The sequence below is a fragment of the Polyergus mexicanus genome, unplaced genomic scaffold (genome assembly GCF_030449975.1).
Source record: "Polyergus mexicanus isolate NDT 795.1 unplaced genomic scaffold, iyPolMexi1.0 SCAF_17, whole genome shotgun sequence".
Lineage (NCBI taxonomy): Eukaryota > Metazoa > Arthropoda > Insecta > Hymenoptera > Formicidae > Polyergus > Polyergus mexicanus.
Genome location: NW_027223337.1, coordinates 1684022 through 1702611, shown reverse-complemented (window position 1 = coordinate 1702611; position 18590 = coordinate 1684022). Strand labels below are relative to the sequence as shown.

At 33.2% G+C, this 18590-nt stretch overlaps 2 protein-coding genes across 2 annotated transcripts in view; one reads left to right on the top strand and one right to left on the bottom strand.

The window, feature by feature from the left end:
• LOC138940723 (midasin) overlaps positions 1 to 18590 on the bottom strand; it is a 114447-nt gene that overhangs the window by 74904 nt on the left and 20953 nt on the right. The window lies entirely within an intron of this gene.
• LOC138940725 (uncharacterized) overlaps positions 1 to 18590 on the top strand; it is a 56315-nt gene that overhangs the window by 29345 nt on the left and 8380 nt on the right. The window contains exon 3 of the mRNA XM_070309866.1: positions 17748 to 17949. Coding sequence (XP_070165967.1) covers positions 17748 to 17949 — 202 coding nt within the window. The remainder of the gene's footprint in view (positions 1 to 17747; positions 17950 to 18590) is intronic.

Here is an 18590-nt window from a genome sequence, read left to right as displayed (position 1 = left end):
TCTATAGAGCAGCTTAAACACGTACTATTACGGGAATACATATCAAATACGTAATATGCACGATACGCGTCCACGAACATGAGCAATCAACAAAATGTACCATTTGCGGTAAGTGATTAATGGCGATAAATGATAAGAACATAATATTTTTATTCTCTCGCCCATTGTATCTGCATTGTGTTCGAGATAAGATAGCATTAACGGCAAAAATAGTGCAATTAAAGATTTTTAGAAACACACAAAAAAAATATATCCTAACATTTTTATATCATTCACTCTCGAAAATGGCAGAGGGGACTCGCGACAGACTCATGAAATTGAAGAAATATTTGAGCGTGTAAAAATCCAATGCATGGAAAATAAAAATCCCGTATGCTTGTTCATTTTATCATAGCAAGCATCCGCGAAAATTGTATCTTCTATATCGTCAGTAAAAGCTCGAGAGTATCTAGGATATATAGGATATGGATCACTACTCTGTCGCGATATATTTTGTTCCTCTCCAGGAATATATAATTTCGCTTCGATATACACGCAGCGTGTGCGTCGAGAAAGCAAAGGACAATTTCACAAATGGATCTATTTTTATCCGAAGGCTTGAATGATGGTGTCTCTTGTAACTGGAAATTCGCCGAATCTCCCAAAGACCTGCGAAAGCACGAAAGCACTTATCGAGCGAAATCGTCGGTTATTGCTCGAGGATTTTAGTTCCTCGTCCGTAAGGGAGTTGCAAACTATATATAACACATTATAAATTGAAATCTGTTTCTCTCTGAGCAAAATTAAAAAAAAAAAAAGTACATCACGATACGTTATTAGAAGTTTTATAAAGACTTTAACTTGCAATATTGGCGAATATTCTAATAAATTGTTACTCTTTAAAAACATATTTTTTGAAACGTTTAGCTCAAAGAAATGAATTGTGCTTGTGGTCGATCTATTTCCTTACAACTTTTTGGGGAAAAAAAAAATGTTTAAAAAATTACATTGTAAATAATTTTCTTAAAAACAATTATTTTTTTATACTAATTGATTTGTATCATTATTCTGTACATAATAGTATTACGATAAGATTATCGAAAATTGAATATTTTACGAAATATTTTACTTTTTATATCAAAATATGTCAGATTAAAATATAAAATAATTCAAAAAATACTTAATGAAAAAATACTTTATTATAGTGTTTTGGAAAGCTCTCGAGGTAAGCTACAAGAATATGTAATGAAAAATAGGGGGTTCCATTTAAAAAATTCAAAGTAATTTTTATATGACCTTGACGGTGCTATTCAAGGTCATACTAATATTATTATATAACGCGCCACTTAGAGCTCTACAACTTTTGCATGAAACATTTTTCACGAAAATGCGTTGTTTCCTAAAAAAAAAAAAAAAATACAGGCGCTCTGTTACACTCTGTATAAAATGCGTCACATAATCATAATCTTCAAAGTTTTTAATAATATTTCCAGCAAGATAATTCGCGCTTAATGTGCAAGTAGTCGAAAAAATTTTCAGCCGCCACAATTAAAACTAAAAGAGACAAGGAAAAGTTTTATGGTGCGACTGTGCGTAACTTACACGTGACGTTCGTATTCGGAATTTTCCGTGAAGTTATATAAAACGGAATAAAAACGGCGCATTTAAACTTGATGACAAAATTTGTAAATTAATCAAATGTAACGCGACATGTTCCCGGAAAATCGCGCTTGACCCCGTCGTTTTTCACATCTTCCATTTTCTATCGCTTATGACGAAGTACCGTAGCTTTTGATCTCGAAATTGCTTTGCAGAAACGTAATTCGATTTTAGACTATGAAGGAAAAGCCGCGTGATAGAAAATTAGTATTCCCAATTACTTAGCTTCTCATTAACATCGGAGCTTTTTAAAACGCCTCTAAGATTTTAACACTTAGTTAAGATCCCGAAAACTCTTCAATAACACGAAACTCACAGACTTTATTTCGTTAAACATCGATATATATATATCATTGTTTGAATCGAGACAGTGTTAACAGGAAAAAGAATAGAAATAATTTCGTAAAAATCTATTTAATGTATACAAGGGTTGAAGAGAGCAAAAATAAAAATAATTCTATATTATAAAACAGAGTTTAATTTTAAAACAGAAATCTAATATGTGTACTAGCGTTTAATTTATTGTCAAACTTTTATCGACTGTTTCGATGTTTTCGCACATTTGCAAATTGGGTTATACTGGTCACGTCGTTAGTATCACGTTGAACCGCTCATACTAATGAAGCTATCATTCCATTTTTCTATGTAACATGAGACGTATTTTAACGAGTTACACGAGTGGTCCGTACTATAACGGGTGGTAAAAATTTATTATATCGCGACATCTGCCTCGTATCGATGATTCGATTCATAGTAATTATCGTCATTGGTATTCTTTTTTTTCCCCCTTTAAATAAGTCAATACATGCTGTCGTAATCGTTGGCGATTTAAAAAAACTTCTTAAAATCTCCGACTTGAAGAAAAATAGCTTGTTTATATACTTTGTAGGTTCGATAAATCGCGCGATCTATGACTCGAGGAAATTCCATCTGAGAAATGGCCATTTGGGTAACCCAATTTTGCGGGTCTTAGATAAGAATATAATCTTAATGTTCCAGTTATATTGCTAAATCGTAAAAGTTTTCCGAATGGTTAAGAAATAAAATCCTTTTAGGTTTTGTATAGCAAGCGATTATCCGATTTAATGATATCTAAATGATATTACATACGTAATACGCGTTTATTATTAACGTCGAATATACATTTTCCAGATAAAATATCATATATTTTGATTTAAAAGTTATGTAATTTTTTTTGACAGAAGTTAACCATAAATATGCCATTTATTATACATATATATCCACCCTATACTCACACAATATATATTTCGTAATTTATCTTCCTTGTAGCGCTTTACAATTTTTCGTAAATAGAATAAATCATGCTGACATTCCTTTACGAGGAAATTTATTCGCGCGCGAGTAGGGAAATTTTCGTGGTTTTCCGCAAAAGTGAACGAACTTACAGACCGTAGGAGGCAATGGTGCGCGGATTATCGCTCCTGCATTAACCATTCTACTCGTCCCATTCCCCGCGGGACATTAGATCCGTTCTAGAATGCCAAACTTGGATATAGGCCAAGATTACACGAAGGAAGAAGCGAATATTAGCATGTTCTTGCATTTTGTAATGTATATAAATCTGCATTGTAGACGCCAATTATCATTATTATTCCATGAGTATTTATAGCGATTAACGTATGTATGTAGTATGTCGTTATTGACTCCCCAATGGGGTTGCAATTTTATACTCTTACACTTTACAAATTTCCAAATATATTTCATTTTCTTACATTTCCGCTCTTACAACTAACGCTCCTACACCTAACCTAATGCTTTACACAACCACCGCTTTCCTTTTCCCTCTCTCTTGCTCTTCCCCTTTGCTCGTCACGCTCCCTTTCCTCCTTCATCCTTATTCCTAACCCTCTTTTTGTCTCCGTCCTATTCCCCTCCTTTTTATCCTTCTTTCCTTCTCTCTGTCATTCCTCCTTCTCTTCTATAAAGAGGTATATGGTGGGACGAGATCCGAGCGGAATCGAACCTGGGACGTGGCACTTGTCAGCCCGCGACTCAACGCTCTAAGCCATTCATCGCCCCCCTTATAGCGATTAACGTGAATATGTATATTTCTTTCGATACGTAGAATTATGTAATTATTAGATGAAACTTTTATATTAAATAATCGCGCATTGATTAAAATCGATCGCGATATTTTTTGCGTTTTCTTAAATAAAGATTAAAGAATAAAAATAATTAAAAGATGACATGATCGAACGAATGACTATTTCAATTTAAATAGAAGTGTATAGAACGCCTCGCAAATAATAAAAAGATAGTGTTATCTTTTCATGTTACTTTTTTTATCACAAACGAGACAGAACATTTCTTTATAAGGTAAATTTTAATAAAACATCTTATAGAGAGTTAAATATTGCATAAAATAATTTTAGCATTAAATTGCGTTTATACAAGTCTTATTTGCACTCGTGATGATCGTTGATTGTATGCAAAGCAAAAGGCACGCATAATTCAATTTCACGCTTAGAGCGATGTGAATAAAATGTCATATATAATTTCGAGGTCCATTATGCATGTATTTAATGCGATATTTCTAATGTTAAGAAAAAGCTAGATTAATCTTTGAATCTTCTAAAAGAAATATAAAATTCATATATACATTTTAAAAATAATATTTATTTTTGGTAATAATATAATATAATATAATTTATTTGATAAAAATAATATTTATAATGGTAATTAAAATTTACTTTATAACATGATTACATCGAGGCAATAAATGTGTGACATTCAGTAATATATGTAAAAATTTAAAAAAATAATTAAAAATATAAAAGTTTGCATAATCTTATTTATATTCCCGAAAAAAATAAATGTTAAAACAAATTTATAGTAACTCATAAAATGTATCAATGCTCTTATTGACAATAATTGTATATTCTTTTACATAAGAGAATAATATATTCGCAAGCATCGTAAATACTGAAACTAGATGTATTAAATGCTAAGAATACTGCATAATTTTGTTCCATTCGGCGAAGAGTTACTTGCTAAAACATTTCTTCCGCTGGAAATTATGCTTAGAGGGAATATTCGATGCGATGAAATAAAATATCTAAGAGATATTTCTATTGTTTTCATTTATAGTTTTTAACAAGCTTGAAATTAACTTTTTTTTTAACAAGAAAATTTAAAGTAGGTTTTAATCTTTAAAGTTTTGAAATAAGACTAATAATAAAAAAAAGTTTAATTAATTTTAATTAAATTTAACTTTTAATTTAACATATAGCTTTAATAGCCATTCAATATTTTTCATGACTAATGAGAGATATTAATATTGTAACTAGTTTTGAGCATTTATATATTTTAAGATTAACATTTATTTATAAATAACCGTCTGCGGTCCTAAGTTTTAAAATAAAGCGGATTTTAAGTTCATCAAAGAATTTATAACTGATAAAATATTCATAGTTCTGGAGAATAGACTGTAAGATAACAGAGATGAAAAATTACTTACAAAATAAAACAGAGACTGTACGTCAGTTTTTAATCGCGTTGCCATTTATATCTCGATGAGAAAGAAAACATCGTGTCACGGTCGCGACCTGTGCCGGGGAAAAATTTAACTAGGTTTATCGCGATATGCGCTGCGATAATAAATCGCCCATATTTTTCCCGCGATACCTGCACGACCAATGGTATCACACAAACGATATCGGTTTACGGCGAGCGAAAAGTTATGGCGATAATTATCGGACTTTGTGCATTCGCGACCAGACGCGCCAATGGTTAACGAACACTTCGCGTGTTCCATTTGCCTCGTCAACCCATGGAAACGCTTTACAGTGTGACCATGGTGAGGGGTAATCGTCGTACGGGGAGTGTCGTACCCGATTCGGTCGTGAGTTCTCCGCAAATATTTGACACCGTAACACAAGGCGTCCAGGGGGCGCGAAATTGCGGATTTGCGCTCGGAAATCGCTCGTCGCCAAGTCGATCTTGCATCATTAGCCGAGAAAAATATCCCGTCAAGTGCGGCTTTCGCTGCGAAAATTTGGGAATTTAAAAAATCAGTATGACTAAACGAAGAAGAGATTCCTGTCACATTTATCATTTTAAATCACCGACTTTTTGTAGTTCAACGAATATGTCTTTAGCACTTGCAAGATATATCCGTAGATCCATCGTAATAATTAAGGTTTACTCATAAGAAGTATAATTTTAAAAAAAAATTGAGATTTAAAAAATATTTAAAAAATATAAAAGACATCAGATCAAAGTTTCTTAATACAAGATTCTTTAAATTAAAATATAAAAGATTGATTATCTGAGGAACAGAGGAAGATAGAGAGATACAAAATTAATGTGCCGTTTCTAAATATTCGTGTTTTTGTAAAAGGTAAGAAAACACTGCAAGGAAGTGTCATATCGAGCTTGAAAGCAGGAGGTAATAACGCGTGCATTGTTGTCACTGTTTGCGCAAGGAATGCCAGGAGAATGTGAAGAAAGCCAGAGCGCGTTCCACTGCATATCCTTCGCAAAATGGTACTAAGGTTCCTGCTATTCTTTAAATTTTAAATAAAACCTCGGACTTGCGCGAGAACTCACCGTTCAGACAGAGACAATGAATTCTCATCGTCGTGGGTCAGTCTCGCTAGCAAGTCAGCCTCGAGGCAGCTGATGTATTCCCACAGAATTACCTAACCCCGTTTCAAGCCCCGGCGAAATAATATTTTGAAACCCACGACGGGATAAAATATTCGTTTCTCAAAAGCCGGAATAAATTTTACGAGCGAGAAGGACTAGTGAGGTATTTAAAGAGGAAAAGGGAACGGGCATTGTAATGACAGGAGTGACGAAAGATGGTTAAAAGTGGTGAGAAAGAACCCTTAGGTTGAAAAGAGTAAAGCGGTGAGGGATCAGTTTAATTTTAATGTCAAGCTTCGAACTGATCTATATTCTCTGTGTACGTGATAAAAATATTTTTTTAAACATTTAATCGCGCGGGCGAACACAAATTGTGTGAGCTTTTCGTAGGTGTGTTATATCGAGCAATACAACTAATATGGGATCTTGAAATATTGTAAAAAGAAGATTATATATACAAATAATATATATATATATATATATAAAATAGGATTAAATAAATATATATATCTAATTCATATATAAATGGATAAGAAATAAAATATGATTAGATAAATAAGTATATATATAGATAAATATCTCTGTTTTCTTACAAATATATATTTATGACATTTTTTAAAGCGATACGTTTTCTCTTATTAGTTTCGTACGGAATTTAATAATTTTTGTACTCAGCAGTAAACAGCTGATTATCGAATAAGCAATCTACTCCCCGAATCTGAATTAATATCCGTGCATGAAAACAACCTGCACAAGACCAAAGATATTGAACATCTTCCATCTATAGTTATCGCGATAGCTATCGCGAGCCCCGGCGATGGTTTATATACGACGGCAACCATCGGGAAGCCTCAAAGACGATGGGAATTTTTGTGTCGACGTTTTATGGATTCTTTGCAAGCCACATAGTCCCTCGGAAAATAGGTTCTTAAACAAAGGTCGAAGAACGCCTTCTATATCTTCGAAATTCCATTTTCTCGTCTGATACCGAGTAATACTGGAGACGAATGCGAGGAAAAGTGATATCAGTGTTGATAACAGTTAGTCATTCTTTTATGCCGCACGAGAAATATTATATTCCTTAGGTTTTCTTTTTTTAGATTTCTTTTATGTGTTCATCTGTCATAAATTTAATACAATCCCAATTTCTCTCAATTTGAGAACAACGCAAAGCATGAGATGTCATTTGTACATAGGAGCAAATAGAATTAATCTCGCAATACTGTAATTAGATTGCAGTAATTACTGCTCTGGTCAGATTAGTTTGCGTAATGATTCAGATTAGATTCTATAATGAAATGATTAATGTATCGTAATTTTACAATTTATTTGATTGATGAATATATTAAAGTAATATTTTTTAATCGTAGCCAAAGATTAAAAATGTTTTGAATTAATTCTATGCAGGCAAAAAAAAAAAATAATAAACCGATAGAGATTTATAATAATATTACACATGTCAACAAAATAAAATAAATTTAATTTAAATAATATAACAAGGAAGTTTAAAAGCCGTGTTTTAGAAAATCATAAACATCCTAAATTTATATATATAAATTTTTATATATGTATGTGTGTAAGAAATAGTGCATTATATATGTATAAAATTATATTAATTATCCTAATTATAAAAAAGTTAATGTATTTATGCAACATTAAAAAAAAAAAAAATTAAAATGTTCCATTAATATTATAACAAGAAAAAGCAAAATCTCTTTCAGCAATAGAAATTAAGTAACGAATTCTCTGTATGATACAATGCATTTTAAAAGAGCGTGTGAATCCTTTATATGGCACGTTGTCAAGATTGTAACCCCCAAACTCGATAAAGCCCATAGATTCTATCTGTCGAGAGGGTCAAATCGGATCTTGACTCACTGAATTGATTCTGATTAGTGAGTTCGAGGTTTTGGGATTAATAAGTAGCTGAGAGACAATAGTAGTTGGCTACAGTAGTCCGAGTCGATGATAAAGCAGACTCGGCTTCCACCTTAAAATTGACAGACGATGATCGATTGGTTCGCATCACTGCTTGACAAGAGGCGAATAAAAGCGTCGCTTGTGAACATAGATGATGAACATCGCCGCTTTTACAAGTCTAAGAATCCTTTGTTTTGCAAATTCTATCACGCACGCGTCTCCAACTTGTAAAAAAAATTTTCTGCTTCGTGTTATTTTAATAAAAGGCTATTTTTATTCCAGACATTATTCAGAAAAAAAAGGAGAAAAAAAAGTTACTTGATATATTTTCATAAAATATTCTTTCCCAAAAAAATGTTACCAGGATTACAACTTTCTTTTATCGGGCATCTAGATTTCACGCGTTCAGGATGTTCGCGAAGATGAACGAGCGATGGAGGAAATTCGATGAATCATATCGTGCAACTTCTTCACAACGCCGCGCCAGCAAAATTGACTTTTGATGCGATCGATCGAAGCGATTCTGACGAACTGCTCAAGACGCGAAATTCAACAGCGAATTTTTATTGTATGGCTTCGCGTTACGACGTATATCCGAATTATATCATAAAATAGCATATTACAAACTCAAGATCCCTGCAGTTTTCCAAAACTTCCTCCGATACAATACCATTTTAATTTTATTCTTTCTATTTCTTTGCACATTTATAAATTTAATTTAGTTCGTTATTTCTATCGCGTCTATATGCACAATAATTCATATATCTATAAGATATTAGAAATGTTATATATACAGGGTGTCCCATTTTAAAAGTTCCACCTTCATAATTTTTCAGGATCAACGTTTGAAGGAAAACGACTCGGATAAAAGTTGTAGGGAACAAAGGGGACTACCTAATAGTGACCTTGGATTTGACATTAAAGGTCATTTTCAAGGTCATTTAAAAGTCAACTTCCATTTTTTAAATGAAACCCCCGATTTGTCATTACATATTCTTATAAATTATCTCGAGAACTTTCCAAAACACTATAATAAAGTATTTTTTCATTAAATACTTTTTGAGTTATATTTTAATCTGACATATTTTGATATAAAAAGTAAAATATTTCGTAAAATATTCAATTTTCGATAATCTTACCGTAATACTTTTATGTACAGAATAATGAGACAAATCAATTAGTGTAAAAAAAAAAAAAAAAAAAAAAAAAGTTTAAAGAAATATATTGTAAATAATTTTCTTAAAAACAATTATTTTTTATACTAATTGATTTGTCTCATTATTCTGTACATAGAAATATTACGGTAAGATTATCGAAAACTAAATATTTTACGAGATATTTAATTTTTTTATATCAAAATATGTCAGATTAAAATATAAAGTAATTTAAAAAGCACTTAATAAAAAAATACTTTATTATAGTGTTTTGAAAAGCTCTCGAGATAAGCTACAAGAATATGTAATGAAAAATAGGGGGTTCCATTTAGAAAAACGAAAGTTGACCTTCAAATGTCCTTGGAAATGACCTTTAATGTCAAATCCAAGGTCACTATTAGATAGCCCCCCTTTGTTCCCTACAACTTTTATCCGAGTCGTTTTCCTTCAAACGTTGATCCTGGAAAAGTTATGAGGGTGGAACTTTTAAAATGGGATACCATGTATATATATAAGTCTGCATTTTTTAAATATTTGTTTCAAAGAACAACGAAACAAATCGCCGACCGCATTTTCAGCCGCTGAGACGACGGCGAACATGCGAGATCCATTTACCGCCACGGCGAGGATACGAAATTAACATCTTTGATGATGTTCGGCATTATCGGTGCACGCTCGATCACATCTCCTATATGCCCTCTCCCAACCAAAATTTAATTAGTCACGCGACATGATTGCTATGCCCGAGAATGGGATAATCAAAGCGCGTCTTGCAATCGCGTGATTTCAATAGCGGGGACACATCCGCCGCGGATTTCCGGGTGATTGTTGCATCCCCGTGTTCAGCGAGAGATAAACTTGGAGAACGCGCGTCATGCATTTCCCGAATTATGCCCGAAACACAGTCCGAACTCGACGAGATAACACAGTAAAACTCAACTGCACCAACGACAATCTAAATTAGATAAGCGTGACTCAGTGACTCGCTCTATGTCCTTTTAGATGACGATCTCATATGCGATATAAATTCCGCTCGATAAAATTTCCATCTCCTGTCTGTCAGCTTCATTGGTGCAATGGACTTTAAGCATCCTATTTCTACGTGCGAATTTTTAACGCCGGTATTTTCAACAAATACGAAAGTCCTGTATATTGATATTCGCTTCGTGCGAGAAATAGTCTGTAAGATAATTATATTCATGTAAATTTATGTTAAATAATTCTAAGATATTTTCTAAAAGTTAAAGAAATGTAGTATTATATAAATAATATAACGTACACGCTTTCTTCTCTCCGCGCATTAAAATTTACATCAATATTGTAGTTGCAAATTGAAATTATTCAAGATACCACAAAATCCAGAACACCTTTTGAAATGAAAACAGTTGGCTGTGATTTGAAGATATAAGAGAATGTTATCCATACAAATATCTATTCTTTTGCCTTTCTTCAAGTCGTAAGGTAGCTTCAGTAACTTCTACGCTACAACATCTTGAAATAATATTCTGGAATTATTTATTTGCCTTCGTCTGTTGCACATTTACTAAATAAATAGATAAGAATTTCAATAAAATAATACAAAGATATCGAACAAGTAAACGTGGAAAATCAGTGAAAATTATTTCGCGTTAAGTTGTGCTTTGATTGGAATTTTTGATCGGCCTGACAAATTATTCGACTGGTTATTAATTTTTGTCCAAGCGAAAGAAAGAGAGCGATTTCACGGTTGACTGAGGTTTTCAAGAATGGGAAAAATAAAGGCGAGAAAACAGCAAGTGAGATGAAAAAAGAGGAAATAGAAAGGATGCTGGAACCTTGTCAAGACTTAACGAATTTATTTAGGTCTGACTAATTGGATTGCTTTAAATCCTATTACATTCGCCTATACCGGAATCCACGTGCCCCACTTTATCCATGTAAACGCGTATCAGCTATCGATAATTTTATTTACACACGTAAGTGTCTATTAACCCTTTGCATATATAAATGACATCTATGCGGTAGCATTAAGCAAAAAAATTTACATGGCTTTATATAAAGCAAGATAAAAAAGTAAAATCCAACCACGAAAGTACTGCGAGTAATGACTTGTCGTCTTTATTATTTAATCTGATGTCATCGCACACAAAATTAAAGCATATGGTAATGCCTTACGCTTTGAGATTAAGATATTATGAAGTTTTAGTTTCGAAATTTGCATACGCAAGCAGTAGCGGAATTAAGAACTATCAAAAAATAAATAAATAAATCTTCGTAATTATTTTATCATTTTATCTTATACGATATTTATTCAGCGATGTCACACTTTGAAAATTTTTAAATCCGCATAATTTATAGAGAATTTTATTTCGTTGCGTCTAAATAAAATTAGACATTCAAATTTACAATTTCACATAATTCAGGAATTCTTCATAAAGCTTCGACATTCGTAACGAGTTCCATCCCTTAACTGTACTATGCTATTGTATAACTTCTATGTTACCGTGAATGGCCGTAAATTCCCTCGATTTTTCATGAAGACTAAAATCTAATTTGCCAAGGCAAATCTTAACGAAGCGTTCTGTAACTTGATTGGGGATACATCTCCAATGCTTTTATAAAACATTAAAAATAAAATCTCGAAAATTTAAGAGCATAGTAATTAAAACAAATAAAACACATCGATATTTATTTGCAAAATAAAATTCGTAGATTGAAAGCAATTTATGAATCGTGCGCTCTCTTTTAACTCATTATCTCAGCACACCGTATCTGTACCCTCACATGTACCCTCGCATTACTTAGAAATAACTATGGCAAAACTCGCGAAGATGAAACGAAAAGCGCCCCGGGAAGAAACTTTCCCGAGAGAGATAACTTCGTTCTGGAGCCAGCTGAATACACATTTAAGTTTTGAAACACGCGAAAAGTCATTTTGAGCGTTCGGACGGCAGGGCAAAGATCAGCCCGCAGCGATACGAATTACCAGCAGGTTAATTGTGAAGTAGTTAGAGGGGGAGAGCCTCGTTGCTGATGTACCGCGGTCCTAAAATTGAATTATCTCATCTCCGCGTGAATATGGATGAGATTTCCTTCCGGTGCCTCCTGGACGTAGCTCGATAAAAAAAAAACTCTTGAACAGATGGGAATTTTTACGATTCGTGGGATGGCCGAGAAGGAAAACGCGTCGGGAAACACAAATTACCAATCGCGATTTGATCAGACATTTCTTCCCTCCAGATTTCTATCAACGGCGTGTTATTTTACATCGATTTATCACGTTTCTAATTAAGCAGATTATTTTAGAAAGAAATCTAATATCCATTATTATATAAATTTTCATTCCAAAGGCAAATTATATGTATGTAAATCCATTCTTGTATAAGATCATATTTTATTTTATAACGTGGAAAGAAATATTATCCTTTTTGCTTCCTCATGGAGGAAGCTTTGTTCTCGTGACAAAATTTTTTTTCCAATTTTCTATGCCAATGTGTTTAGAATATTCCGAAACGTCGAAAAATCGTATTCCTAAAAAATGTCTATATGTATGTATGTATGTGTGTGTATATGTGTTATGGATATCGAGTTAAATTTTTTTTTACGTGGATAGAGTATCATTCAAGGATGATTGGTATTGAATTTGGTGAGAATCGATGGAAAGGTTCATTTTTTATAAAATTTTTAATTTTTTGAGAAATGTCTGTACACGCTGTAACCTTCGGAAAATTTGAGATGTCGGATTAAATTTTTTTACACGAATAGAATATTATTAAAGAATGCTTGATACTGAATTCGATGAGTATCGATGAAAGGGTTTATTTCTTATAAAATTTTGAATTTTTTGAGAAATGTCTGTACACGCTGTGACTTTCAGAAAATTTGAGATATCGGATTAAATCTTTTTACATGTATAATCTATAGCGATTATATACCAGGTATATAAATATGAAACCGGAATTTGCCCATAGATGGCCCTAGCTGTCAATGTAGTTACCGTCAAACCGCGTCATTGGCGCCATTTTCTTGTTTTGACATCTGATAAAGATTTTCAACTCACAACAATACAAGTTTCATACAACAGCATAGTTATTAATAGCGTTGAACATATCGAATTTTGTGCCTGGAAACTACGATTTGCGGACAGCATTGATTTTCTGTTACCATTTGAAGAAAACTGCTGCAGAATCGCATCGAATGCTTGTCGAAGCTTACGGTGAGCATGCTCTTGGTAAATCACAGTGCTTTGAGTGGTTTAAAAAATTCAAAAGTGGCGATTTTGACGTGAGAAACGAAGAACGTGGAAGACCACCGAAAAAGTTTGAAGACAGCGAATTGCAAATATTGTTGGATGAGGATGACGCTCAAACGCAACAACAACTCGATTTGAATCAAGCTTTGCGTGAAAAACGACCAGAATATCAAAAAAGGCAACACAAAGTGATTTTGCTTCATGATAATGCACCATCGCACACAGCAAAACCGGTCAAGGAAACGATTGAGACGTTTAGTTGGGAAATACTTTCGCATGCGGCTTACTCACCAGACTTGGGTCCATCCGATTACTACTTATTTGCATCGATGGGACACGCACTTGCCGAGCAGCACTTCACTTCTTACGAAAATGTACGAAAATGGCTCGATGACTGGTTTGCCTCAAAGGAGCAACAGTTTTTTTGGCGTGGCATCCACAAATTGTCAGAGAGATGGGAAAAATGTATAGCTAGCAATGGGCAATACTTGGAATAAAATATTTTTGATCATTTTCATACAATAAACGTGTATTTTCTATACAAAAATTCCGGTTTCATATTTATATACCTGGTAAAAATAAAAAAATGTTTGTAAATTAGAAAATAGCATATCGCTTCTTTATCTTTTTATTTCGTTCACAAATCTTCCTCTATGAGGAAGCAAAAATTGAAAAAACCGCATGCTTAAAGCAGCTTAAGCTTTGTAAAGTAAAATGATGAGGGAGCAATGTGCAAGTTTCTAATTTGCACAAACTCTACCTGTTTTTAGCTTTCTGTGGCATGAATTTCATTGATATACTCATTAACCGAAATTGATCGCGCGCACTTTATTTCAGAGCGCAATTGCTTCGATTGAGAGTAAAAGTATAAGGGGCACTTCAATCTTTTACGACACTTTAATTTAGTCGATTTTTGCCTCATCTCTCCTGATCTACGATATTGCAAAGAATCTCACAATGGGATCGATTAATAAGGATCTATAAAGGAACTAGTTTTATCAATTCAATAATTATATCAATTCGTTTACAGCTTAAAATCGATCGGAATTCGACGGATATAAAAGAGCAGTGGTAGTATACTTTCGACTGGTTTTTCTTTTTGATTTCGATGAGTAAAACTTTTTACCACGATCGATATCCAAGAGAGAAGACTCGCAACGACCCAAACTTCATTGCCAAGTAACTTTCAATCGTTTTGAAGTTGAAAAAGTAGCGATGTCGAATGAAGTTTTCAAAAGATCCATGACGAAGCTTCAATGACCGACAGTCGTGAAACTAATGAAAAATACTCGGCTTTTCTTTCGTATTTATATAAGAAAATAAACAAAATAAACGAATTATAATTTATTGTTAAAGAACATATGACTGAGAAACTATTATATTTGTCTATTATATTATTCTCTCCATAATACTATTGCTGCTTGTCTAATCTTAATTTATAACTCTGTATAATAATCATTCTTTCTTTTGTAGATAGAATTAAGAAAGTTTCAATACTACTAAAATTAAGAAAATCCTTTACAACCGTAAATAAAGCCTGCAAAAACGCGCGCGTCAACAGGCGACAAGATTTTCTCTTTTCATTCTCGTAGTTTCTAACGCAATTAACTGCAGTTGCTTCGAAATCGAATTAGTTCGTATCGGATGCCGCTTAATTTTGCTGATTTAGCTGTACACATTGACAGGTACTACAGTCATTCGAGCACGAGAGCCTGACGCGGTGACCGAGTTTTTACAGGTCGAATAAAGTTGGAGTTGTTTTTCATCTCTCTCTCTCTCTCTCTCTCAGTTAACACTTCTCATATGGCGGCATCTCTTTCGGATAACATGGGTCACGAGTTGAAAATATGGGTCGTGTATACGCGAAAACAACCAAACGTTTCGAACTCAACGCGCGCTCGTAAACGTGAGCCAACATCAAGTGATTTTGCCTCAAGGCAGAGAGAAAAGTATATGATCTCGCGGTAAGCACTTTGAAGTAGTGCCTCTTGGAATATATATTGGCAAACGTTCATTGAACGATAAACGATGAGATTCTCTCTCAATCCAAGCATTGAAATTTTCGTTTATCCACATTATACGCGTGTAGCCTAAATATTAATACATTTTCTTATCGATTATGTAAAAGTAGAAGCTTAGAGTTCATAAAAAGCTAAGTTCCTTTTCTTATAATCCAATTTTACATATCGTGATATTTTTAACAATCGACTACACACGAGAGAAAGTGAAGAATCTGTAGGTGAAGAAAGATGCGATGGTTCCGATACACATTGCGCATGTTTCAGATATCGATACCGATAAAGATCGGATGATGTACTCGCCCTTTCAATTTCTCTTCTATTTTCTCGCTTCTTCACCTCTCTTTCAGCAAAATACGCGCGCAACTGAATCTTAACGAAAGAATAAACAGCCGATATCGCGTTCCATTCAGTGGATATTTTCATTTGTTTTCGAAAATGTAAAGATACCGTGCCCGATGAGAATAGTTTGAATTAGTCGAGACGCTGACGAAAATATGATGAGAAATTGACAAAAACTAAATCAGAACTGAAATGTGAACTTTCATTTAACTGTAACTTTTGTTTCATGTAACTTTTTTTTTGTAAAACGATTTAATGAAATATATCGTATCTTGACATTTCACAATACTTGTTAAAAATTTATTAGTGCCAATCAAGAGCCAATGAAATGATGTTTCTTTATGAAAACGGTGCTTTGTTCGCGGAATAAAAAATAAAATAAAATATTACACAAGCTATGAATGATTAAATCATCGAAAATATTTTGCTATTTACTTTTATATATGGACCGTTTATTTTGAAAGTGGTGTAAGTCCTTTTTTTAAAAAAATGAGATATGACGTAATTTATGTTTAATTTAGTGTAAACTTTTTGTTTATAACTAGTTAGTATTTAATATCTTAAAAAATGCCAATGCTTTGTTCAATTTAAAATTGGTCGGTAAAAGAAATTGCGTAACCATTGATTATGAAAGTGGTGTAAGTCCAATTTCCATCACGATGCCAGGCCTATTACATACGAAAAATATAAGGATATGCAGCAGCTATTACCTTATATACCTCCTGTGCATCATGAATATTTCAAAACACTGCCACGTGAAGAGCATAAATAATTAATAATACCAATATCTTGTGTTAAGTTTAACAATATATAAATATAACTAACGTTCAAAATAAAAAATACTAATTCTATTTTATTTCTTGTTATTATTTATAAACAAAATTGGATTAATATGAAATATATTTTAAGTGATATTTGTTATTTCAAAATTGAAATTAAATGATATTTACAATTGACTAATTATGAAAGTGGTGTAAGTCCATTTGCAGCCTGGAAATATATATTATTTTAGTTAAATTCGCCTAAAAGAAATTTATATAATCAAATTACATATTGATAAATTAGTACAAACATTCCCAGACTTCACATAATTAACCTATATTTTTTAATTGTCAGATCTGCTAACATTTAATTTTCGAAACAAAAGAAAATGGACTTCACCACTTTCAAAATAAACGGTCCATATATTTAACAACAATATTATTTTCGAAATCAAGAATGCGCTTCAATAACAGAGATCTTCAAGAAAGCTAAATTATATTGGCTTACTCTATACATCTCTATACGTCTCAAATCATTTTCATATCCGTTTTTATCAAAACTTAGTAGTCTGAATTGATAAAAGTCATGAGAGATCGTTTCCATTATTCTGTAATTATTGAGACAATTGATGATCGAGCGTTCGTTATCTCTAGTTACACGCGCGGCAGATAATCAAGACCTAACTAGAGTAACTAGATTTGAAAGCGTGGATAATTCGAGATTTGGCGAAAGATGGAAATGCCTGAGATTCTCTTCACTGATAATAGCTGCTAATGCAACTTCTAGCAACGGCGGAGATTCCTGCTCTGTACTTAACATAACTTCGCGTAATTACAGGCTATATTGATTATAAAGAGCAATCTTTACTCAACACCTATCTATTAATAATTATTTCACATGGTACGACTCCATTATATATTTGCGCTAAATATTTCACATATGCATCGATTTTATTTTTTTTTTTTTCGTTTCTTAAAATCAGAATTTCATAGTATTATGCCGTTCTAGAAATTCGTCGTATTAAAACATTCGTCCGATAGCGGTGATTAAATAGGATAATTTTCTCTTGTGCAGGTTCAGCGGTAGCGATGATCGGAGCTAATCTGAGGTTCGGCATCGGCGCTTCCGGGAATGTCACGTCTAACGCCACAAAGGTGTTCCAGTGTCATCCCGGTGGTGTGACCGAGGCCACCGTCATATTTAGCCTCGGTGCATTGGGGATGGGGGCGAATATCATCCTCATGGCGCTAATATTGGCGAAGCGACAGCTGCGCAGGTACGATAATAATCCGTCGAAGAACAGCGCCTTTATAATCGTCGTGCTTCAATCCGGAAATAATACCAGGGATTCCCGCATTATGATATTCGACCGATATTAAACAAGACCGCTTTCACATACAGGCATACGCGTTTTTAAGAATCATACGACCGTGATTTTTTGAATAGAGAAACGAATAGGTTCGCAATATGGAACGTATTGCTCTATTGTATTCCTTTACCTCGTAACGTTCAAATGTATTGCCAGTTAAGTGTCGAACAACAGGAACATGCCGTTTGCGATAGAACGAATTTACCGTAACATGACTTTTGACATTTTCGCAGGGTTGGAAAAGTTACTTTATAAAAGTAACTCGTTACCGTTACTCGTTACCAATTTTAAACAGTAACTCGTTACCGTTACAGTTACTAAAAAGTAACGAGTCGTTACAATTTCCGTTACTTTTTTACAATACAAACTAATAAATTATTTTGCATAAGAAAAACTTTTAAAAAATTGTAAGCAAGATTTCATTCAAGGTTTATTACAAAATAAATGATTAAATTTTATCGAAATTCTTTATTAATTTTTAATAAAATTTGTTGCTCCATAGTATCATCATTTAAATGCCCTCTTTGTGGTGTTAATACAGAGCCACC